This window comes from Brachionichthys hirsutus, chromosome 17, assembly GCF_040956055.1.
Source record: "Brachionichthys hirsutus isolate HB-005 chromosome 17, CSIRO-AGI_Bhir_v1, whole genome shotgun sequence".
NCBI classification, from domain to species: Eukaryota; Metazoa; Chordata; class Actinopteri; order Lophiiformes; family Brachionichthyidae; genus Brachionichthys; species Brachionichthys hirsutus.
Window position 1 is genome coordinate 702,618 of NC_090913.1, and position 24,497 is coordinate 727,114.

The 24,497-nt window shown below is 45.5% G+C and overlaps 1 protein-coding gene across 1 annotated transcript; it reads right to left on the minus strand.

Moving 5' to 3' along the window:
* Positions 1-193: 193 nt before the first annotated feature.
* cabp2a (calcium binding protein 2a) lies at positions 194-19,235 on the minus strand. Its single transcript, XM_068750921.1, has 7 exons — positions 19,188-19,235; positions 18,688-18,891; positions 1,153-1,183; positions 865-999; positions 668-777; positions 434-581; positions 194-219 (listed from the first exon to the last, which is right to left on the minus strand). The coding sequence occupies exons 1-7, from the start codon at positions 19,233-19,235 to the stop codon at positions 194-196; spliced, it is 702 nt and encodes a 233-aa protein (XP_068607022.1).
* Between the last annotated feature and the right edge of the window lie 5,262 nt (positions 19,236-24,497).

Sequence of the window (24,497 nt, forward strand, 5' to 3'; positions counted from 1 at the left end):
ACCGTCTCTGGACAATCTTCACATATTCAATGCTAAATCTTACAACAGCAACACTGAAGGAATTCTCTCATCCTTGAGAAACGAACGCATGAACTGAAGAACAAATACAGACACAACACGTCTTCATCAGGAAGAAGGACGGGAAGGTGAAGAGCGTTCCGTCGCCTCTGGACAGCGAGGTCTCGCTCTCTGATCAGCGAGACATCATTCGCACAAACTCTGTGGAAAGGAAACAGGCGGTTCATCACGTGTTAACAAAGAAGGGTTGTCCTCCTCCTCCTCCTCCTCCTCCTCCTCCTCCGCCTCCTCCTCCTCATCTTCAACATCTATTCGCTCAGTCTTCTGACCCGTAATCCTGGAGCCTCCCTCTCCAAACTCTTCCCCTCGTTTCTGATCTTTTGTTTGTTTCACTGCATTTTAATCAATAATTCACCTTCAAAGTCCACCTGTCCGTCCCCGTTGAGGTCCACGTCTCGCAGGATCTCGTCGATCTCGTGATGGTTGAGCTGCTCCCCCATCAGCTTCTTCATGGCTTCCCTCAGCTCCCCCAGGCTGATCTGACCGTCGCCGTCAGAGTCAAACTGGGGAACAGAATTGTACGTGTGAAAATCACACACTGGTGATATACTGGAGGTGGGGGGGGGGGGGGGGCAATTATACCACCGACCTCTTTGAAGGCGTCCCTCAGCTCCTTGACGCCAATCATGTCTGCAGTCTCCGCCAGCATCTTGGGACCCATCAGCTCCACAAAGTCCTCAAAGTCCACCCTGCCGCCACCTGAGACAGACACAAGGACAGACTCGGTGACTCTTGATTGGCTTGTAGAACCTCGATCCTCCTGACCCGACGTTTGTGGCGTCTCACTGATCTGCTGGCTGAGTTCTATCAGCTCCATCTCCGTCGGCATGTATCCCATCGTCCTCATGCACTCTCCCAGGTCCTTACAGCTGATGAAACCATCCTTGTCTTTGTCAAACTCCCTGAACGCTTCACGCAGCTCTGCAGGGTGTAGAGAGGGGCAGTGGGTGGATGGATGGATGGATGGATGGATGGATGGATGGAGGATAAATAGCTAAATGCCCAGGATGGAGACTGACTGAGGGAACGGGTCATGGAGGGAGGGTTTGGTTTCAGCGTTATAAATCTGTGTACCTTCCATTTCCTCTGGACGTAGATCCCGGTCCTGCATAGAAAGCACACAGATACGGACAATCAGACCACACACACACACACACACACACACACACACACACACACGCACACTCTCTCTCTCGCTCTCTCTCTCTCAATGATGCCATTTTAGAATCGTCTTCATTTGTCACAGGTGCAGGAAACGTTTTAAGTCACGCTGTCAGCAGAGATCCGGTTCCAGGATTATCCGCGTTTTGATCTGACTGACCCCAATAACCGTTAGGTTGATCTGCTACACAGCTCTCTGACACATTAACCGTTTACGTTCACGGCGCTGTCTGAATGACCGCTTCCCAAAGCCAGGCTAAAAACAACTGAAATCTATTTCTCAGTCGCTGCTGTTGTAATTGGCTTTCCTTCATCGTAGCAGTGAAACAAGGCGAACGGAGGATAAGGCGCCTCATCCAACACGCCCTGGATGCGGACGCGACATCACCGGGAATAATACAGGCCTGGATTAGAGGACGAGGAGAGATTACAGCTGTAAATTGTATTACAACTCACCAAAGCTTAGCTGCTTTTCATTTCCCTTTCTGCTGCTTAATATTTCATCTGCACAAGTTGATTAGCAAACGTTAGCGTACCTGCGCAGGTTGGGCAGACGGTAAACACACACACAAACTGCCTGTTGTTCTTTGTTAAAACAGGCACAAACAAAAACACGCGCCTCCCGAGTTGTCTGATTTTCTCTATGTTGACTGAAACTAAATATTAATCAGCATTTCTAATTATTAATTTATGTATGATCATTTTCTACAATACTCTCAGTGTCAAGCCGTTCTTGTATTGTGCAAAAACTCACATTTGTTTCCTGATTGTGTAGAATTCGTTTTCATTTCATTTTCATTTTATTCATATGCACAATAATAAACATAAACAAAACATTACAAAGGCAAATAATAGTGCAGGAGAGGAAAAGAAGCCGAAAGGGCTTATATAAAAATCCTCCCCTCAAGTTCAAATTAACTAAACAAAATCAATCAATATATATATATATATATATAAAATAAGTTAAATAAAAGCTAAAAAGGAAAAGATACACGGAAAAAGCAAACAAACTGAGCAAAAGAAAGAAAGAAAATATAGAAAAAAAATAAAATAAAGTAAAATAAAAACAATTTTAAAAATAAAACCCAAAATCAAAACAAAAGAAAAACAACAAGAACAAAGATCATACAAACTACAAATTAATTTCAAAATACTATACATGCCTGGACAGAATATACACCAAATTAGACTTAAACATTGTGTACGTAGATACTAGTTTTAGACCCGGTCCCAACTAAGCTACTTAAAGAAGTCTTCCCCTCAATCAGTATTGCTTTGCTAAATATAATTAATCTATCCCTACACACAGGCTATGTACCCAAGTCTCTTAAAACAGCAGTCATTAAACCGCTTCTCAAAAAACCAACATTGGATCCTGATGTCTTGGCTAACTATCGGCCAATTTCAAACCTTCCATTCCTGTCAAAGCTTCTAGAGAAAGCAGTTTCCAGTCAGCTGTGTGAATTCTTACAAGACAATCAGTTATTTGAGGTTTTCCAGTCGTGTTTCAGAGCTCATCATAGCACAGAGACAGCATTAGTTAAAGTCACCAATGACCTTTAATGGCGTCTGATAATGGACTTGTCTCTGCTTATTTTATTAGATCTCAGTGCAGCCTTTGACACAATAGATCATCAGATTCTGTTACAGAGGCTGGAACAATCTGTTGGTGTTAGAGGATCTGCATTGAACTGGTTTAGATCATATTTATCTGATAGATTCCAGTTTGTACGTGTTCATGATGAATCTTCTACGTACACTGAAGTTAAATATGGAGTTCCACAGGGTTCAGTGCTTGGACCTATTCTGTTCACGCTGTATATGCTTCCCTTAGGTAACATTATTAAGAAACATAGCATAAATTTCCACTGCTATGCGGACGACAGTGGCGTCGTTAGGCCTATTTTAGGGGGGCTTCAGCCCCCCTAAATAATTTTGGGTCGTTTAAAAAAAAAAAAAAAATTGTTTTTTTTTGTTCAGTGACCAAAATTCTCTATTCTATTAAAGCCGCCAGAATATATGTTTAAAAACATATAACCTGTCATTATTTACTTAAATCTGATCATGAATCTGTTTCCCCTCACTTCATGACGTAAGGTAGAGAACCCGTTCCACCTGTTCCTATAGAGAATGCCCACATCACTGAAACTCCAGTCCACGTTTTCCCTGTGACCGCTAATTGTCGGTCCCTGCAGCGTGTTTGAAGCACACAGAGCAGAATAGAAGAGCTTTAGGAGAAGAACGTGAACGGATGGATGAAGAATGGATATAAGAAAGTTTATAAAGAAAGTAAGTTTATCACTGCTGGTAGTAACATTTAAGCCCTGTGCCACGCCCACAGAGACATGAATCAGAGACAGAGACCTGCAGAACCTGCAGAACCTGGAGGAACCTGCAGGTTCACGCACTGAATAGAACTCAGACACAGTGAAAAGAGAGTTACTTTTCCCTTGTGTGGGTAGGATGGCTGGTGAGCTTGAGTTCAGATTCTGCAGTAGATGCAGAGCTACTAAAAGGCATCCAGCATGCAGGCCTAAATGTGAGAACTTCTTGAGTAGTAGTTTCCCTCTCTGAAGGTTCTACCCAAGTCGCCCTAACGGTGCCCGTAAGCAGCTGCTCATGTGAAAGGTCCTTTAGTGCACAGCGTCGGTTGCACTGTGTCGGTTGCATTCCTGGCTGCGTCAAACGAGCCAGAAAAGACTTCACAGTCTTGCAGTCAATGAAAAAGACGAGCTTCAGAATCACAACAGAGTGATCGACTCTTAGACACAAACGGCGTTCTTTGATGCTTCCATCCACCGAGTAACTTGTAATTTTAGCCATTTTGTTTCTTGTTAATGCTGTAAACATCCTGTTACTGTCTAAAACTGTTTGTTGTTGTACTGTATTAAAAAACAGACAGAAATAATCATAATGTATAATTTATCAGCCCTTGTTAGCCGTTTGAGGTTTTGTGCTCGTACGCTACATTTGCTCACATCCTGTAGATGTCCTGGGGGCTAAGCCCCCCCTGTCCTGAAAACCTAGTGACGCCCCTGGCGGACGATACTCAATTGTACCTGTAGCTCTTTCCATGACAACACAGACACAGGTTGGTTCTCTGAAACGGGCGTTTATTGCTCTTCTCTCTCTCTCCTTCCGTCATACGCCATACGCCGTGAAAACTACATTAAATGTACACAACAAAGAAATATTAATACATTGCACGATGCATAACATAAACAATATTGAGCCACACGCTAGATGGCGCTAGCTAACAATGCTACAGTTTGAACAGATACCTCGTTGGCCGCTTGTCCTGAAAAGAGTAAAAATACAGTTCCCTGGGTGTTCCGCGGTCAATGCTTAGACCCCAGACGATGAAACCAAAAATACAAACAAAAGGATGTCTTCAATAAAGCACCATCTTCGTACGAACGTCAAAACAACCACAGCGCCAGCAGTCTTAGTGTTGCGCTTCACCTAACTCCGTCGTAGCAACACATGTGACGGCAAACATTAGTTCCGGCAAACACAAGAAACATACTTGCAGGAAAATAACAACCACCAACATCTTAATGAACATGCTCGGTCAACAATTAATTAATGCATTTCAATAGCAGTAACACTCCCACCAAATTCACACATTAACTTGAAATGTGGGAATTTCTCAACTGAAAATAACCAGGTGTTTTAAAACTGAACACATGAGTCTATGTGTGACTTAGTCTGCCTCAAGTAAGGTGACTACTTTGTGAATAGGCCTCTCTAGGAAAACCGATCTAGTGAGTGGTCTTCCTTTATCAAGTGTAGTGTCGCTGACTAGTACCCTGAGTTTTCGAACCATGCCATCTGAACTTGGGTGAACTTTGACGACTCGGGCAAGCTTCCATTCATTTCTTGGTGAGCTTTCATCTTGTAGAATCACAATGTCATCAACTTGTGAACTTCGTGATGTTCTTTGCCATTTTTGTCGCTGTTGGAGGTTGAGCAGGTATTCTCGCTTCCATCTTTGCCAGAATTCATCAGCCAAGAACTGCACTCTTCTCCATCTTTTGTGCAGATAGAGATCCTCCTTACAGAACTGTCCAGGAGGGGGCAGAAGTATTGATGATTTCATAGTTAGAATATGGTTGGGAGTGAGAGGTTCTGGACCAGCAGGATCATGAAGATGTTCAACACTCAATGGTCTGCTGTTGATTATAGACATTGTTTCATAAAGAAATGTTCTCAGACTCGTGGTGTCAAGTCTGCCATTAGACTTGTCAAGCATGGCAGTTAGGATGCTTCTGATTGTGCGGATTTGACGCTCCCACACTCCACCCATGTGACTTGCGGATGGGACATTCACCACAAATTCACAGCCAATTGCTCGTTGACGTTCAATGTGCATTCCCTTAAGCAACTCAGAAAACACCTTTCTGGCTCCCATGAAATTTGTTCCTTGATCGCATCTCAGTTGGCGCACAGGTCCTCTGATGGCCACAAATGCACGAAGGGCATTTATGAATGCATCTGTAGTTAAGTCATCTACTGTTTCTATGTGGACTGCTCTGGAGCATAAACAGGTAAATAACAGTCCATATCGTTTTGAGTCCTTTCTTCCTTCCTTTACGATGAAAGGACCGAAGCAGTCAATGCCACAGTAGGTAAAGGGAGGTGAAGTCTCAGTTCTCTCTTCTGGCAGATCTGCCATCTGTTGAACCTCTGTGGTTCTTCTGTATCTCCTGCATTTTACGCACTTGTAGATGTGTGAGGAGACCACGCTTCCACATCCTAAGATCCATATTCCATTGGCGCGCAACTCATTCATAGTCATGCCTCTTCCTTGGTGGTGTATACGCTCGTGATGATGTTTGATGAGAAGAGCTGATATGTGGGATTTCTTAGGAAGTATGGCTGGATGTTTTACTTCATGGTGCAAGGCTGATCGGGATAACCGTCCTCCCACCCTGAGAACACCGTTCTCATCCAAGAATGCATTCAACTTGTGCAACTTATCGCACTTGTGAAGATTGACCCTCTGCATGTCTTCAGAAAAGGCTTCTCCTTGCACCAACTTGATGATGAAGATTTCTGCCTCTCTTCTTTCTTCAAGGCTAGTTGATTCTTTGATTGTTGGTTGAAGTCCCTTGAATTCTTTAACAAACCTTCTGAGTCTAGCCACAGCTCTAACTGCTCTGGACCAGTCAGAAAACTTAGTCAGACGGTTCACCATTGAACTTACTTCCTTTGTCTCAATTGTGTGAGTATGAACCTTGCGAAGCTCGGGGTTGGTTATTTCCACTTCTCCCACCATTTCCTCTCTAGGTGGTAGATCTTGTTGCCAGAGGAAGTCTGGTCCTTTCAGCCAACTAGACTCTTTCAGCTGAACTGCACTTAACCCTCTTGAAGCATAGTCTGCTGGGTTATCTTCAGAGCTAACATGTCGCCATTGGTCAGGGTTTGTGCTAGATCTTATTCTTTGGACTCGGTTGGCTATGAATGTGTGGAACCGTTTAGCATCATTGTTCACATAGCCAAGGACCACCATTGAGTCAGTCCAATAATACTCGACCAGGTCCATCTCAAGCTCCCTTTTCATGACATCACCATTGCGGACAGAAATCACAGCTGACGACAACTCGAGTCTTGGGATAGTTGTTAGCTTGGTGGGAGCCACTCTTGCTTTTCCCATGACAAGGGAACAACTGACTTGTCCTGTTTTGCTTATTGCTCGGAGATATGAACATGCACCATATCCCTTGAGACTTGCATCTGAGAAATTGTGAAGCTCATATCGTATGACCTCACCGAAACTTAATGGGATGTAGCTTCTTGGAATCGTGAGGGCTGCTAGGTGGGGCAAGTCACTAAGCCACGACTCCCATTTTGGCCGAATGTGCTCAGGGAGCTCTTCATCCCATTCTATCTTGTCTCTACATAGTGTCTGAAGAATCTGTTTGCCAACTAGTACAAAGGGGGCTACAAACCCCAATGGATCATAGACAGAGGCAACAGTTGAGAGAACCCCTCTCCGAGTCAATGGATTTTTCTTAACTATGACCCTGAATTGGAATTCATCTGCTTCGATGCACCATTGAACTCCAAGTGCTCGTTCAACATGAATTTCTCCGAGTGCCATATCCAGATCCTTAGTTTGGGCTCGTTCTTCAGGTGGTATCACAGCGCACACATCTTTATCATTGGATACAAACTTGTGCAGCCGAAGGTTTCCTTTCTTACATAGTGCTCTTGACTCTTCTACCAAGTGTATGGCTTCGGCAGGTGACTTTACACTTGCCAAACCATCGTCGACGTAGAAACTTCTTTCGATGAACTTGATTGATTCTTCGCTGAACTTTCCGTGGCCCTGCGATGCTAGGTACTTAAGTCCAAAGTTGGAGCATCCAGGGGATGAAGCTGCCCCAAACAAGTGCACCTTCATCCTGTAGACTGAGGGTTTGGAGTTCAGATCTCCTTTGTCCCACCAGAGAAACCGTAAGTAATCTTGGTGTTCCTTTGACACATGAAACTGGTGGAACATTCGTTCAATGTCACACATGATGGCAATTGGACCCTTTCTGAATCGACATAGTACTCCAACTAATGTGTTAGTCAAGTCTGGCCCAGTCAAAAGATGATCATTCAGAGAAGTTTCTTGGAAACGAGCTGAACAATCAAAAACCACACGGATCTTCCCAGGTTTGTGGGGGTGGTAGACTCCGTGGTGAGGAATATACCATGCTGGTCGGTTATCAAGTTCAGACTCTGGCATCTTCTCAGCATCTCCTTGGATGATTATGTCATTCATGAAGTGCACATAATCCTTGTAATACTGCTCATTTTTTCTCAGTCTTCGCTCTAATGATGTGAGTCCATGAATTGCACTTTGTTTGTTGTTAGGGAGGCAAGGCTTGTCTGTCTTGAAAGGAAGTGGGAGTTCATAGTGACCATTTTTCTTCTGTCTTATGCCCCTTTTTACTTTAGATAAGAACAGGAGGTCTTCTTGTGAAACTGGATTATCATCCGCAGCGTGATCTGCAAAATCAAATTCCAGAGCCTTGATTATGTCTGCAGGATTGATCTCCTTGACTTGAGTTCTGCACACAAAGTGCACTGCTTTCTTCAGCTCAGCTGATGGATGCATGGCACGTATTACTTCTCGTACTATGATTCTATGGCTGATTCCAATTGCATCGTTATGATCACTCACTAGGTTTGAACAACCAACGATGCTCCAGCCAAGATCTGTTCTTTGTGCATATGGATGATTTTCCTCACCGGATATGATCTCCTTAGGAAGAAGGGCTTGTTGACAGTTATAGCCTATCAGAAGACCTACTTTGCATTCCAGCGGCGGTGGAATCTTGTCTGCCATTCTTTCTAGATGGGGCCATTTTTTAGCAGTCTCAGAAGTTGGAATGTGCGATCTATCGGCCGGAATGAACTCTCTCGTGTATAATGGTGGCAGTGAAACCCTTTTCTCTGACTCGTAGCCTCTCACTTGTAGATTTGACAGCTTCTGACAATGTACTACAGTTGATTTTGTAGACATTGTGGATAACCGCAAACTGACATTTTCTTTCTTTGTGTCAAGGTCTTGAGCCACCACATCTAGGATAAAGGTTGTGTCGCTCTGCGTGTCTAAGAGTGCATAGACTAAAACTTCTTTATCCGGTTGGTTTGTGGATGAGACCCAAACAGGCACGATTGAGGATGTTTGTGTGACCAAGCCCTCTTGTATGACTCTGTTGGCAGTAGCTGTTGCAGTTGCAGTCTCTTGGATGTCTGTTCTGTGCCTTGAATTCTCCTCACCCCTTGGAGGTGTCGACCCTTGTTGTGTCTTGAACCGATTGTCATGCAAACATGTAGGGTGTCTCCTCTGACACATTCTACACGTGCTCCTGTTGTTGCACATTCTTGAGAGATGACCAGTATCCAGACATCCAAAACAAAGCTTCTCGTCTTGCACAAACTTAATACGATCTTGAAGTGTCCTTTCACCAAAGCTTCTGCATTTGTCAAGGTCATGTCCTGTTCTTTTGCAGAAAATGCATGATGGGATATTACTTGGTGTTGTGTTTGTGGACAACGTCTTTGCCTGAATGGTTTGGCTTCGTAGGTGCTTTGCATCTTCACTCTCCACGTTCTTAAGTGCGAGAACTGAAGATATGGGATGGCAAGCAAGATCTGCTTCCTTTGTCAGGAAATCTACAAACTCTTTGAATGCGGGGTACTCAAACCTTTCTTCTGTGTGCTTCATTACTTTGCGGTTCCATTTGGATACCAACCAATCTGGTAATTTCAGCAGAATTCTTTGATTCTCATTACAGTCGTTGAGAACTTCTAATGTCTTAATGTGAGGTATTGCTGCCTCGCAACTCTTCAGGAAGTCTGTAAAGTCTCTCAATTCCACCCCATCTTTGGAGCTGATTTTTGGCCATGCATGCAGTTTGTCTCTGAATGACTTTCCAATGATAAATGGATCTCCAAAACGCTTTTCCAGCAACTGCCAGGTTGAAATATATGCTACTTCAGTGCCTAGCAGAAAGAATCCTTCCACAGCTTTCTTTGCATTGCCACCGAGGTACTTTCTTAGGTAATATAGTTTCTCATTCTGTGGAATGTTTTTCTTGTCTATTAAAGTTTCAAAGGATAGTTGCCAGTCCTTGAACTTTAAGGGATCTCCAGTGAACACGGAAGGCTCTGGTATTGGGAGACGATTAGCATTCATAGCTTCTGCCAGCATGTTAACTAGGTCAGCACTATTCTGCGTAGACATTGAAGTTGGCAGAGCTTGACTTGTGGCTGTTATAGATTGAGGAATGAATGGGGGCCTTGAGGGGTTGAGGTTATGAACTTCAAATTTTCTTGCTGGTTTGACGTCATGCTGCAAGTCGATCGATTCTGACTTTATTTCGTCTTGATCATAGAACTTTACTCGCGCCTTTGCTGCGTTGAATTTCTTCACCTCTTCTAGACGTTCAAGCCTTCTGCGTTTATCCTGTATTGCTTGTTGTCTGGCAAGTTTCTCAAATTCAAATTGACATAGAAGCTGTTTTTCCTCAGTCTCCAGTCTTTGAAGCGCTATTACTTCCCTTTCTTGTTCTTCCAACACCGTTAAGACTTCCTGGGATGCAGCAGCTTCGGCTGCAGCCTCAGTTCTTTTAAATGAGTGGATGCTAGAGTGAGAAGCGTTACCTTTTGAGTGGTGTGACAGTGCTTTAGAGAGGGAATCTGTTGAATCTAAAATTGATCCAACATCAGGCCAAGCTTCTTCCACTTCATCCGCTGTGTGTCCTTTAAGTTGCCTTTCAGCTCTTTTGATTATAAATGCTGAAAGCGATATGCATGTGTCAACCTTACGTCGCAGGTCTGGTTGAGGGGTTTGCATTTGACGTAACTCTTCGTAAATAACCTTTACGTCAGAGCAGGCATCCTTTACATTCTCAATGAGATCTTGCAATTCATCTTCATTGATGGCATCTGACAACATTTCTTTGCTTATTCTTGCGTGAAACCTCCATCTCTCATAAGTCAACCTATAGCGACGTTGCACATTCTTTAGCCTTTCTTCTTCATATTCGCTTCCCTTTTCGGTTAGAGTTCTCGTTCTTTCGCTTCTTCGTAGTGTTTGTACATCTACTGCTTTGTCTTGTTGAGCAGATAACTGGACCTCTTTATAGCTTGCCGCAATACTTATGTCAGACATATTTGAGGGTGAATGAATGACTAGAATATGTGTAGTTTTGAATTGTGTTCCTCTCAGGCTGTGTGAAGTTTAACTTCAAAACATGTAGCTTACTGTTACTTGGCCTAACATCAAACAAATAAGAAATACTTTGTTGTATATAAAATATACCTTATATTCTAGAAATGCATACAGAGATCACTTATACTTTACAAAGGAAATATTTTCAAACTAAAGGCATAGCCCTTTAACCTTGTGACCAACACATTATATTTGTTCCCAGATATACAGGCTAAACACTTATGAAGATAACATGTCTGTGTAACACATCTTTGTTCTGGACTTGAGAATTGCTCTATAACACAGTCTGTTGTTATTTCATTTAGTCTCTTTGTCTGGCTTTGTGTTGGTCCTCTTGGATCACCGTTGATCGTTATTCGTTACTCACGGTGCTCCCGTCGTATCTCCTACCGGTGCTGAGCAGGCGAGTTTTCACTGTAGCTCTTTCCATGACAACACAGACACAGGTTGGTTCTCTGAAACGGGCGTTTATTGCTCTTCTCTCTCTCTCCTTCCGTCATACGCCATACGCCGTGAAAACTACATTAAATGTACACAACAAAGAAATATTAATACATTGCACGATGCATAACATAAACAATATTGAGCCACACGCTAGATGGCGCTAGCTAACAATGCTACAGTTTGAACAGATACCTCGTTGGCCGCTTGTCCTGAAAAGAGTAAAAATACAGTTCCCTGGGTGTTCCGCGGTCAATGCTTAGACCCCAGACGATGAAACCAAAAATACAAACAAAAGGATGTCTTCAATAAAGCACCATCTTCGTACGAACGTCAAAACAACCACAGCGCCAGCAGTCTTAGTGTTGCGCTTCACCTAACTCCGTCGTAGCAACACATGTGACGGCAAACATTAGTTCCGGCAAACACAAGAAACATACTTGCAGGAAAATAACAACCACCAACATCTTAATGAACATGCTCGGTCAACAATTAATTAATGCATTTCAATAGCAGTAACAGTACCTGTCTGTTCAGCCAGACAAGGTCGATCAGTTGGTTACAGGGTTATTATAGTTAACGAAAACTAACGAAAAAACGAAAACTAGAATTGAAAAAACATTTTCGTTAACTAGAACTAAATAAAAACGATAATTAAAAGAGAACACGAAAACTAACGAAAACGGTATTGTCCGTTCACAAAACTAACTAAAACTAATAAAAATTAAAGACACTAATCTCTTCGTTTTCGTTTTTATCGATTTTTAAATTGATTTATTTTGCTCGGAGTTACGTGTGCTGGCGGCTCCGTCCGGCTGTTCCCGTCACTGCTCGTTGAGAATCGGGTTGGTGACGTCACTACCGACGGAAGCCGGCAGGAAGCGCCGAGCGCTCCAGCCCCATGTGGGATGTGTTTATTACGACGGAGAGAAACAAAAAAGCTAACTGCGAGCAGCCCCCCGGCTAGCAGTTAGCACCGCGAAGGAGACAATAAGGGACTGCTTTTAACCTGCACCGACTGGAGCCCCCCACACACACACTGGGGGGGGCATGGCTCGCTGCATTAATGAGACATGAGAAGAAGATGAGCTGCTTGGAGCCAAGCCCAAAGTGAGGAGCCCCCTGAGGGAGCCCCCTGATGGAGCCCCCCCGATGGAGCCCTCCTCAGCCAGGAGGACCTGGAGATGGTCTGGATGAACCGTGGATTGGATTAGAGACGGACGACGAGGACACTGAACACGTTGGTGAGTGGTTCTAGTCCCAAATACATTAGTCTTGTTGACCTTTTATGCTGATATAAAATGTAACAAAAATCAGTGTTGTAAACTTTAATTGATATTAAAACCCCATAAAGTCCCAAAAGGAGAGGAAATAAATTATTTATTTTACTCATTCTGATCCAAAACCTAAAATGCCAATCACAAATGTTGGAGCCTCCATCCGCTAAAACCTGAAATGTATAATTGTCACACTGACATCATCGTTATTGTAATGTCATGATTTCAGATCTAATATTGTAAAAACAAGGGTTATTACAGACAGTCCTAATTAATACATAATTATTTAACCGTACTATTCTTTGTGTGTTTTACATTTGTTTGTTCTTTTTGCTCAGAGCTTGACCTGCCAGATGGAGAAACCAACAAGTTCCAGAGGATCCATGTCTGGTTCTCACCCTCCAGCTCACCCTGAACGCTGCCTGAAGAACCCAAATACTGACTCGCTGATATCAAGAGCAAGAAAGCTTGTCCACGCTGAGAGCAAATCATCAGCGGCAAATTAAGTATTAAGTCCGAGATTGTAGCACGTTAGCAGCTATGCTGCGGACTGTTACGGTTGCTTGTTTAAAATTACTGAATAAATGTTTTATATGTTATCTTTTGTTGAGTTGTATTGTTTTATTATATTTTAATCCTGCATCTGACAAATAACTGAAAGTATGAAAAACTAAAACTAATAAAAACTAAATTAAACTAATAAAAACAAAACTAAAACTAATAAAAACTAAAAAATCCACTCTAAAAACTAACTAAAACTAACTGAATTAGAGAAAACAAATTCAAAACTAACTAAAACTAAACTATAATTAAAAATCCAAAACTATTATAACCCTGGTTGGTTAGACTTCAGACGTGCCTTAAGGACATTAACTCCTGGATGACCGAGAACTTCCTGTTATTGAATCTAAATAAAACTGAGGTTCTGGTTCTTGGGCCAAAGCATCTCAGAAATGTTTGTTCTAGTGTTGTAGTTGAACTAGATGGCGTCTCAGTGTCCACCAGCACCACTGCCAAGAATCTGGGGGTAATCTTTGATCAGGACCTGTCATTTCAGTCCCAGATAAAGCATATTTCAAGGACTGCGTTCTTTCACCTTCGGAATATTTCAAAAGTCAGGCACCTACTGACCCAGACATGGGCAAACCACGGCCCGTTATGCTTTTCAATACGGCCCGCCAAACTTGTCCAATGACCAAAAAATTCAAAATCATAACTTTCATTTTGTCCCTGCAATACCCGTGTTTGACCAGCAGATGGCGCCGCACTGACCATCGGTGGCTTGTAGCGTATTGCTCTGCTTTTAGTTTCGTTTCCCCCATTGCTGGTGTCCCGTCCCGTCACAAGACCCTGAAACCGCACTGCAGGAGCTGCAGTTGGAATTGATCGATCGATCGATCTGTCCGACTCCGTCTGAAAGGATAAGTTCAAATCTCTTAACCTGAATGACTTTTATGCCTCACTTAACGAAGCCACGTTTCCAAACCTCCAGAGGACGGCACAGAAGGTGCTGGTGTTGTTTGGCTCGACCTACGTGTGTGAGCAGAGGTTCAGCGTCATGATCAATAAAGCCCGTCATAGATCCAAGTTAACGGACCAACATCTCAGATCTATCCTGAGAATAGAACAGCAAAAATAACTCCAGACTTTGGTGCACTGGCAAAAAAGGGAGACCAACAACACTGTTCCCACTGAAATTGGTGAGTTTGTATGTTCTGTTATGAAAGAAAATGCATCTGGAAAGTTTGAACGTGCGTCTTTTAATGAAGTGCGCATTTATGCACAGCAGTGGAACAACAATGAGTGCAGCAGGAATGATTGAGATTTAGTATTTCGTGTTTTGATAGGTTTTGAATGTTGAAAGTGATCATCTTTTTTCAATAAATGTTGATTTATTTAACTTTACGCCTTCAAGTGAAATTTATTAAAAACAGATGCAATCACCAGGTTTGACAGATCACAGTGTCATTGCTATTTTAATCTATTTACATTTCTCCTCACACCGTTGTGCCAAAATATGTGTAAATGCCGCATCTTGCATATTCATTGAGACAAACGTACTACCTGCATTAGGGCTATTTTGCACATTTGAAAGACGCAGTCCTTCGTACACACTGTTAGTAAAGCGGGTTGTACATTTATCTGTGTGTGTACTGTGCTATGAGGTTTGCACACTACACGCATCGCTTTAGTATATCTGGATGAGTATACAGTCATCCAAATGCTCCTGGCCCGGCCCCTCGGTCAAAATTTCAAACCCAATGTGGCCCGCACGTCAAAAAGTTTGCCCACCCCTGTACTAACCCGAAAAGATGCAGAAAAAATAGTCCATGCTTTTGTGACTTCCAGACTGGACTACTGCAACTCCTTACTGTCCGGCTGCCCAAAAAGGTCTATTAAACATCTCCAGCTAATCCAGAACGCAGCAGCTCGTGTTCTGATGGGAACCAGACTGAGAGAACACATTTCCCCTGTTCTGGCGTCTCTGCATTGGCTTCCTGTTAGGGAACGGATTGAATATAAAATCCTTCTACTCACTTTTAAAGCCCTCACTGGCCAGGCCCCTCCTTACCTTACAGAGATGATTATCCCGTATTGCCCCACTAGAACCCTGCGGTCCCAAAATGCTGGCCTGCTCGTGGTTCCAAAAATTTCCAAGAGCAGACAGGGGGGCGGAGCTTTCAGTTATCAAGCTCCTTTATTGTGGAATCAGCTCCCTGATTGGTTCGTGAGACAGACACCGTCTCTATGTTCAAGAGTAGATTAAAGACTTTCCTTTTTAACAAAGCTTATAACTAACCGATGCAGTAATCAATATAATCAATCTGCTGTCATTAGGCAGCATTGGTGGCTTAACATCATGATACACTGAGCTCCTCCCCCTTTATCTGGTTATTCATGTTATAAATATATGTCAGTAATCTCTCTCTCTTCCTGTAGTCTTGTTCTCTCTCTCCCTCTGTTTGTCCCTCTCTCTCTTTCAGGTCCTTCTGTCCGTGGTGCTGCAGAACCTGGACCTGTGTCCCTCAACACTGAAGTCCACGTCGCTAGCATTAGCATTTATAGCTTTATATCGCTAGCATTAGCATTTAGTTTTTGTCTGCTCCTGCTCTGTCTCACTATCACTTCCCTATCCATCTCCTTGACTCGTCTCCGACCTGCCATTCTCTCTCTCTCTCTCTCTCAACCCAGCCGGTCAGACAGATGGCCGTCCACCATGAGCCTAGGTTCTGTCCAAGGTTTCTGCCCGTTAAAGGGAAGTTTTTCCTTGCCTCCGTTGCTCTTGTGGGTCAAGTTGGGTTCTGTGTTTCCCTGCAGGTCTTTCCCTGCTAATCCTGTAAAGTGCCTTGAGATGACTTTATGTTGTGATCTGGCGCTATATAAATAAAACTGAACAACTTGTCTAAAGAGTTCCAAAGTTTTTCCAAGTTAATACATTAATTAAGAGCAGTGATGTTTTACATTGATTTAAGGCAGGGGTCGGCAACCCAAAATGTTGAAAGAGCCATATTGGACCAAAAAAACCAAAAACAAATATGTCTGGAGCCGCAAAAAATTAAAAGCCTTATATAAGCCTTATAATCAAGGCAACACATGCTGTATCTATCTATATTATCAAAATGACCAAGTTGGTTATGAATACATAATGAGCCTTCATGATGAAATGTTCATTTTCCTGCAGCGCATCCTGTGGAGAATGACGCATCAAGTGACGACTCTGTTGTAGGAGTTTAACTTCAGTACAATATTATTATCTCCCGGGTTGCAGCAAAACTTGCAGCAGCAGTGGACTTTGGAGATGCAATCCACTTTTTAAATCTATTTAGATCTATCAGCCTCAATTTGAGATTTTAAAGGTACAGTACACGCTGCAGGAGTCAATCAGCATGATCCATGCAGTGACGCAATCACACTTTCTCTCACTCCCAGCTGGCTACTCGGCTGCATACGTAGCCTTTCCCTGGAAATGTCTTTCCACATGACTCTTGTTGTTATTTGACAACTTCTGCTACAGAGCAAACATTCAGGCAATCCTTCCGCATCGGCAATGGATGCAAATGATTCGGTCCAAGAATCGTTGAATCCTCAGTTATTTTTCTATTTTTACCTTTGGGGGGGGGGGGTCCATGGCCCATCACACACCCGCCGGTTTGTTTACAGCAGCCACCTGCCTGGCACCCCGCCCTGCTGATGTGTCGCAGGCTTTGAAGCAAATCTTCATTGACAGAAGTGTTGAAATGTAATATTTATTCTACACATTTTCACAGCGTTGGAAAACGTTAAGAATGTTTGTGTCATGTTTGTCCTCCTACAGAAACCACGAGGGGCCCGGTCATCCAGCGAGCCTCCAGCTGCGTGAAGCACCAAAACCAACGCTGCAATGACCCAAAGGACAGAGCTGGGTGTCCAATCACAGGGTGTGGGAGACGTCCAGGATGAACGCCTCATGGAGGACGTGGGAGACGTCCAGGATGAACGCCTCATGGAGGACGTGGAAGACGTCCAGGATGAACGCCTCATGGAGGACGTGGAAGACGTCCAGGATGAACGCCTCATGGAGGACGTGGAAGACGTCCAGGATGAACGCCTCATGGAGGACGTGGAAGACGTCCACAGGATGAACGCCTCATGGAGGACGTGGAAGACGTCCAGGATGAACGCCTCATGGAGGACGTGGAAGACGTCCACAGGATGAACGCCTCATGGAGGACGTGGAAGGCGTCCAGGATGAACGCCTCATGGAGGACGTGGGAGACGTCCAGGATGAACGCCTCATGGAGGACGTGGGAGACGTCCAGGATGAACGCCTCATGGAGGACGTGGAAGACGTCCAGGATGAACGCCTCATGGAGGACGTGGGAGACGTTCAGGATGAACGCCTCATGGAGGACGTGGAAGACGTCCAGGATGAACGCCTCATGGAGGACGTGGGAGACGTCCAGGATGAACGCCTCATGGAGGACGTGGAAGACGTCCAGGATGAACGCCTCATGGAGGACGTGGAAGACGTCCAGGATGAACGCCTCATGGAGGACGTGGGAGACGTCCAGGATGAACGCCTCATGGAGGACGTGGAAGACGTCCACAGGATGAACGCCTCATGGAGGACGTGGAAGACGTCCAGGATGAACGCCTCATGGAGGACGTGGAAGACGTCCACAGGATGAACGCCTCATGGAGGACGTGGAAGACGTCCAGGATGAACGCCTCATGGAGGACGTGGAAGACGTCCAGGATGAACGCCTCATGGAGGACGTGGAAGACGTCCAGGATGAACGCCTCATGGAGGACGTGGAAGACGTCCACAGGATGAACGCCTCATGGAGGACGTGGAAGACGTCCAGGATGAACGCCTCATGGAGGACGTGGAAGACGTCCAGGATGAACGCCTCATGGAGGACGTGGAAGACGTCCAGGATGAATGCCTCATGGAGGACGTGGAAGACGTCCAGGATGATCGCCTCATGGAGGACGTGGGAGACGTCCAGGATGAACGCCTCATGGAGGACGTGGGAGACGTCCAGGATGAACGCCTCATGGAGGACGTGGGAGACGTCCAGGATGAACGCCTCATGGAGGACGTGGAAGACGTCCACAGGATGAACGCCTCATGGAGGACGTGGAAGACGTCCAGGATGAACGCCTCATGGAGGACGTGGAAGACGTCCAGGATGAACGCCTCATGGAGGACGTGGAAGACGTCCAGGATGAACGCCTCATGGAGGACGTGGAAGACGTCCAGGATGAACGCCTCATGGAGGACGTGGAAGACGTCCAGGATGATCGCCTCATGGAGGACGTGGAAGACGTCCAGGATGAACGCCTCATGGAGGACGTGGGAGACGTCCAGGATGAACGACGGGATGAGGTCACACAGGCCTGATCGGTGGCCTTAACCTCCCCTTTCCTTGGGCTGTGTGTGTCTGTGTGTGTGTGTGTGTGCGTGTGTAGGTGTGTGTGTGTGTGTGTGTGTGTGTGGGGGGGGGGCATACATACGAGCTGGCTCTGAGCGAAGCCCTGTCTGAGGAAGACGCATGCAGGTCCCACTATGTGGTGCAGCATGTTGCAGTTCTTAACCAGAGCACACAGCGGCTCCTCAAAGTCGCGCTCGCTCCCTCCTTCCTCTGAGTCGTCGGTCTCCGCCTCACCTGTACCTGCGGCTGACAAGGAGGCGTCGCTTCGCACCGCAGCCGACTCCCCCTTAGAGGAGGGGAACCAAAGCAATCAGGAGCGTTGTGACTTCATTTATACTGACTCCAGTGAAAAGGTCCATTTATAACAGAAGTAGCATTTCAATGTGCATTTCTTTGTCAAATTACAGCTGAATCCATGGCAACAGGAAGCTGTTTACAGGAAGCTGTTTACAGGAAGTTGTTTACAGGAAGCTGTTTACAGGAAGTTGACTGATATCTGATGAACTGAGTTAATCAGTAAACTGTTATTTATCTGTGAGACATGATTTGCTCTCAGTTGACAGGAATGAAAGAACGCCTTACCTTCTTCCTTTTACTCTTCTGTTTAGAAGCTTTGTTAATGTTTCCCATCACGCTGCCCTCTACGTGTCCCCCCCCCCACCCCCCACCCTTGTGTCTCCTCCTACTGTCCTCTTTCTCACCCTTTCAGCTCACTTTTCACATAAAAGTCCAGAATCCATTGTGAATCCGGTGCAGTCCCAGTGAAGCAGCGCTTCCACCACTACTTCCCTCTTGGTGCTGGAATCCAAGCTCCTATTGGTCCACTGAGATTCAAGGTGTGAACACGGTAAGAACTCCTACGGATGCTTGGAGGCTGACATGATGCGCTTTGACCTGATGGGAATGGCAGCAGACTGATGGGCTGAAACAACCGGTCGCTTTCTCTCTCTCTCTCTCTCTCTCTCTCTCGCTCTCACACACACACACACACACACACACACACACACACACTTTTTCGTGTTTTTCTGTCTCTATCTCTTGAATTCAGACCAACCTAATCTAATCCATCCCACCCACCTTCCTCTCAAACATCAGGCCCATCCCAAAATGACTAGTCTGGCAGGACACTGCATGTAAATCGCTCTCTCTCTCTCTCTCTCTCTGTTTGTGTGTGTGTGTGTGTGAGAGAGAGGGAGAGCAAGCGAGAGGGGTTGGAATGGTAGCATTATGGATAGAATTGGGTGCCAGTTTAATCCCTGGCATTTCAGATTAGAGGGAAGAGTCATGTTGACGAAACTGTAAAAACGGGGAAAAAAAGAGAAGAAGACGATTCATATCTGTTACAGATTCTGGTTAGAAGTGTGTTTAGGATTTAATATATTTCAAATTATTCAAAACATTCAATTAATAATTTAATAATATCGTTTCAACCAGATTCCTGTTTTAGTGTAAGACATAATAACTTTTGACACAAAAGCCCACGTGTGTGAATGTTTCCACCTGCTTTCACACGACCACCAAACTGTGGAGCGACAGGACTCACAACAGGACGCAACGCCTGCTCTAATCCAGCCTGTTAATCCAGCTGTCTGTGGCCGAGTTGGACCGGAAGAGAGCAGCAAAGTGGCCCAGGTGTAATACTCTGTGTCACCACCAGAGGACAGCCTCCTACCTTGCTATTGACGGTTTCATTTTTAGTGTCGCCTCTGTGTTTCCATTCAGGAGAGAGAGAGAGAGAGAGAGAGAGTATTCTCCTGTAAATGTAGAGGACTTGCAGCAAAGGATTTGGACCCGCATTGTGCTGCTTATATAAGGGGGTGTGTCTTAGCCCACTGAGCGCCTGGACTTTCACCAGATTAGTATCTGGAAGCCTCAGGCTTTTATCTCTAGTTCTTCCCATCACTTACTTGACAAACATGATGAATACAGTCAAACATTGGCTCGCAGTGTTCGCCGGAGGACATTCACACTGACACCCAAACCCAATCAACAGGCCGTGTGAACACAAAGCTTTAAAGCCAAGCTAAAACAGAGCAGCTGGGTGAGAATTCGTGCTCCATCCCTCGACAACAGCAAACGCACCAGATGCCTGAAAGACAAGGAAACCCTGATCCGGGACAGCAAACGACATGATGGACACGGTCCAAAAGTCAGGATTTTGTACGCCACACTAAGCTCACAGCTTCGGTTGGGGTCAGGGCAAACATTTTAGATGATGCATTACCGTGTATTTGGATGCTTACACATGCTTGACAAACAAACATAACATTATTAAAAATGCTGTAAATGAGTTTCTTTGAGGCAAACAGGGTGACCTACAAAGGAGCCTGCGTGGGCACGTGCTTCAGCCGGCCGAAATGATGGCGACTTTACACCACGTACAACCTGCACAGGGCATTAAACACAGATAACTCTCCTACACAGAGACAAGGCTACCGGAGCTGAAGTATGTTTAGACCCAAAGGGTTCATCCCCAGCTGACCCTGATCAACTTCAAGACTGACTGTAGTTCCTCCACTCAGACAACAGTGTGGTTCTCATACATTCCTAGAACCTACGGTTCTCTCTGGTGTCTGTTGAACAGCTTGTTGAGAAGCAGAACAGTCACATGACTGGAATCATCACCAGTCCATGTTCCAAACATGTACGAATCCCTGAGGTGGGAATGCCAGACCTCATCAGGTGCCAAGGGCCGTAGTGGAAGAACAACCTTCATGATGGAATAATAAAGCTATGCTAGAAATGTTTAATGACAACCACAATGAGGTAATCGACCCGTAGGATAGCTTTTGTTTGTTGTTCCTGCTGCAGGCCATTTTGAATTCGTTTGCTCTGTGTTCACTCATAAATACGGTTCTCATGGTGCCTCTGAGGTGTGAACACATTCATCATGCCCATTCAAGCGTACTGGGATCACTGCCTCTGGGTTAGTAAGAACTCATTGTGTTAGCACCCTGCAGACAATCAGGAAGCTACAGCGGCTACACGCTACTACCATGGAAACGCAACAGTACCGTGGGAGAACCACGGACACTTACTGCCGAGAAGCCAACTGGTATTCAGCCAGTTCAAATCTGGTCAGCTGCTAAGCAGTTCCCAGTCTGAGAGATGCCCCTCCAACAGTGCCAAAATGACCAGGGGGGGGAAAAACCTGTTTCAATTGAGTTGGGTGTTAGAACCTTAAGGAGAAAGTCCAGATTGGGATGTGGATCAGCGCCACCATCTACAAAGTCTCACAGGCAGATGCCACTGAGAAAAGAAATGTGATTTTGGGGTGACGATCTGGGTAGATGAGTAGCTTGAGGTGATGTACACACTACACAGGTGTCAAGAATGCTGAGCAGATGGTATGGAATCAAAATGCAGAGGCCCAGACTGACGGTGCACGGAGCAACAGAAGGGTTTAATCCCGAAGAAAGGTTTGGTACCCTGGAAACAGTCCACAATGGCAAAGGTTCGGAAACGAGAAACCGGCTGGAAGGTGACTGTGAGGTTCAATGAACCCACAGAAGGAGGGTAAGAAGGCAGGCTGACGAAGGCAATGAGGAGCAGGTGAGACAACGATGGCAAAAGAGGTCAGACACAGAACACAGGAAGTGATGCAACGCATCACAAAAAAGACAAGAAAAACCACAAACATGACAACAGGTGCCTTCGATAGATTATTACCCCGCTGTCTGCCAGCGGGGGTCAAACCCCCTCATATGGAATATGTATCTGGGCAGAACGTTAGTCTGGAGCCTGCAGAGGAAAGGGGTCTGTGACGGCGGTCAGACCAAGACTGGCGTGACTCTGGCGTGACTCTGGCGTGACTCTGGCGTGATTCTGGCTTGACCCTGGCGTGACTCTGGCGTGATTCTGGCTTGACCCTGGCTTGACTCTGGCTTGACTCTGGCGTGACTCTGGCTTGACTCTGGCGTGACCCTGGCGTGACCCTGGCGTGACCCTGGCTTGACCCTGGCTTGACCCTGGCGTGACTCTGGCGTGACCCTGGCGTGACCCTGGCGTGACCCTGGCGTGACTCTGGCGTGACTCTGGCGTGATTCACGTAGCTGCACGCACTCTCACGTCTCAGCCATTGGTTCACTTTAAACTGTTCACTTTTAGTCACAACAAACAGCAGCAGATGAGACACGTAAGATTAAATTCATGCACAATGCAAATGAGAATACTCACATGTTGTATACTAGTACAACTAGTATTTGTGAGTACACGAGTGCTTGTGAGTTGCAGCATGTGATGTGAACTCTGCTTGTGCCCGACACTCCTCAGATGATCTTTTTATCGAGGACGCTTGTGATAGCAGCCTTTATAGTGACCAGTCAAGCTTCATTTGCATAAATACGTTCATCACAAGGAAGATAAAAGATGCTTTAGTTGTAGCCCCGATAGCTCATTCACATCTGTGGTCTCGTTGGATGAATTTGCCTCTTCAACCAGACGTAGGTGTAAGGCTGATTTCACTGTCCTACCTGTCCGAAGACTGAGTCCACGATGGGTCGCAGCTTCCGCCTGTCCCCTTCTTGCAGCCAGAGGTCATCAGGCTCACCCACGGGGGAGGACAGACTCAAGGTCTTGGCCTTAGGCTTCGGAGGCCTCTTGATACTTGATGAACTCCATCGCCTGAAGGACTCAATTTTCTTCTTGATGGAGCCCTGGAGGACAGGAAAGGAGGCAGCAATGGGACACTGTCAAACATAGAAACCGGAGCTAACGCAGAAAAAGAGGAGTGATTATCTGTTTCATCGCGTCAAGATTAAAGGAGGAGCGTCACGAGAAAGAGACGCATCAGAGAACCTTCTACATGCAGGACGATCACCTGCGTTGGTTGAAAGTGGATGGACATCACTGTCCCACTCATGGAATAGCTCTCAAACAATATGGGAGTGAAATAGATGAACACGAAACAAGAACTTCAGCGTAGGCTTCGGCTTAGGCCTCTGGGTCACCACAGCGAGTCACGTCCATCTTGTCGGCACCAACGGCAGGATGTAGGACACTCAAAGTCGTATTTTGGCACGCGCATCCACTGACCTTCTTCATTAGCTTCCCCTCCGGCGCCTCCACGGACGATACGCCTTTCGTGTCGGTCATCTTCGCTGCCCAGCTTGCATGTACGGAAATCGTCCCTCCTGTTCACTCCTCCTCTGTATCTGACACTGGTTGATAATCTGAGGCACTGCCCTCGCTCCTCCTTCTCTCTCTCGCTCTATCATCCCTCCGCCAGCGTCTACATCCATCCATCTCTTCTATGACACACACACAGATGCTAATTCAAGCAACCGCCAGGATGCAGGTGGAAGGACGAATCTTCCAGGTGTCAGAAGCGATGCCAGCTATTGTTAGCATCCCACCAGGGAACTTCCTTCTACCCGTTTGGGGATAACAAATAAATAAATGATTGATTAAAAAGACAACCAAACATTTTGCCTCTTCCCTTTCCCTCCTTTATTTCCTCTGCTTGTATCCCTGTAACGTTCCCATCCCATCATTGATTTTCATCATGGACACTCTTAGCACATTAACGTGATCAAAGAGCTATTATCCAAATAGTTGCATGTGCAGCAATAGATTCCCAGTGCTAACGTGGTAGCTTGACAAGGCTGGATGCTTCCCCGGGGCCGTCGTCCACGTTTACCTGCCAGGTAAAATCAGCCGTTCAAGGCACCCACAGTGAAGCCTGGCAGCCTCGGCACATTCACAGCGCTAATATTAGCCTGATGAAGCTAAACATGCTTGTGGGACACGGACCTCCCAGCGGTCGCTGGACCTCCTCGAGTTTCAGAGGAATGACTTTGAACCTGTGAAGAGTGAACTGGGAGTCTTCATCATCATCATCATCATCAAGAATCATTCACACACATGTTCTTATCCCGTCCTCGGATTGCTCGA

What these genes read in the sequence shown, in the direction of transcription:
- cabp2a (XM_068750921.1), bottom strand. Translation starts at nt 19,235, where the DNA reads ATGGGAAACATTAACAAAGCTTCTAAACAGAAGAGTAAAAGGAAGAAG. An exon ending in TGAGGGACGCCTTCAAAGAG is followed by an intron (nt 582 to 667) that starts GTCGGTGGTATA and finishes TCTGTTCCCCAG; the next exon opens with TTTGACTCTGACGGCGACGG. An exon ending in CGGACAGGTGGACTTTGAAG is followed by an intron (nt 220 to 433) that starts GTGAATTATTGA and finishes TCCTTTCCACAG; the next exon opens with AGTTTGTGCGAATGATGTCT.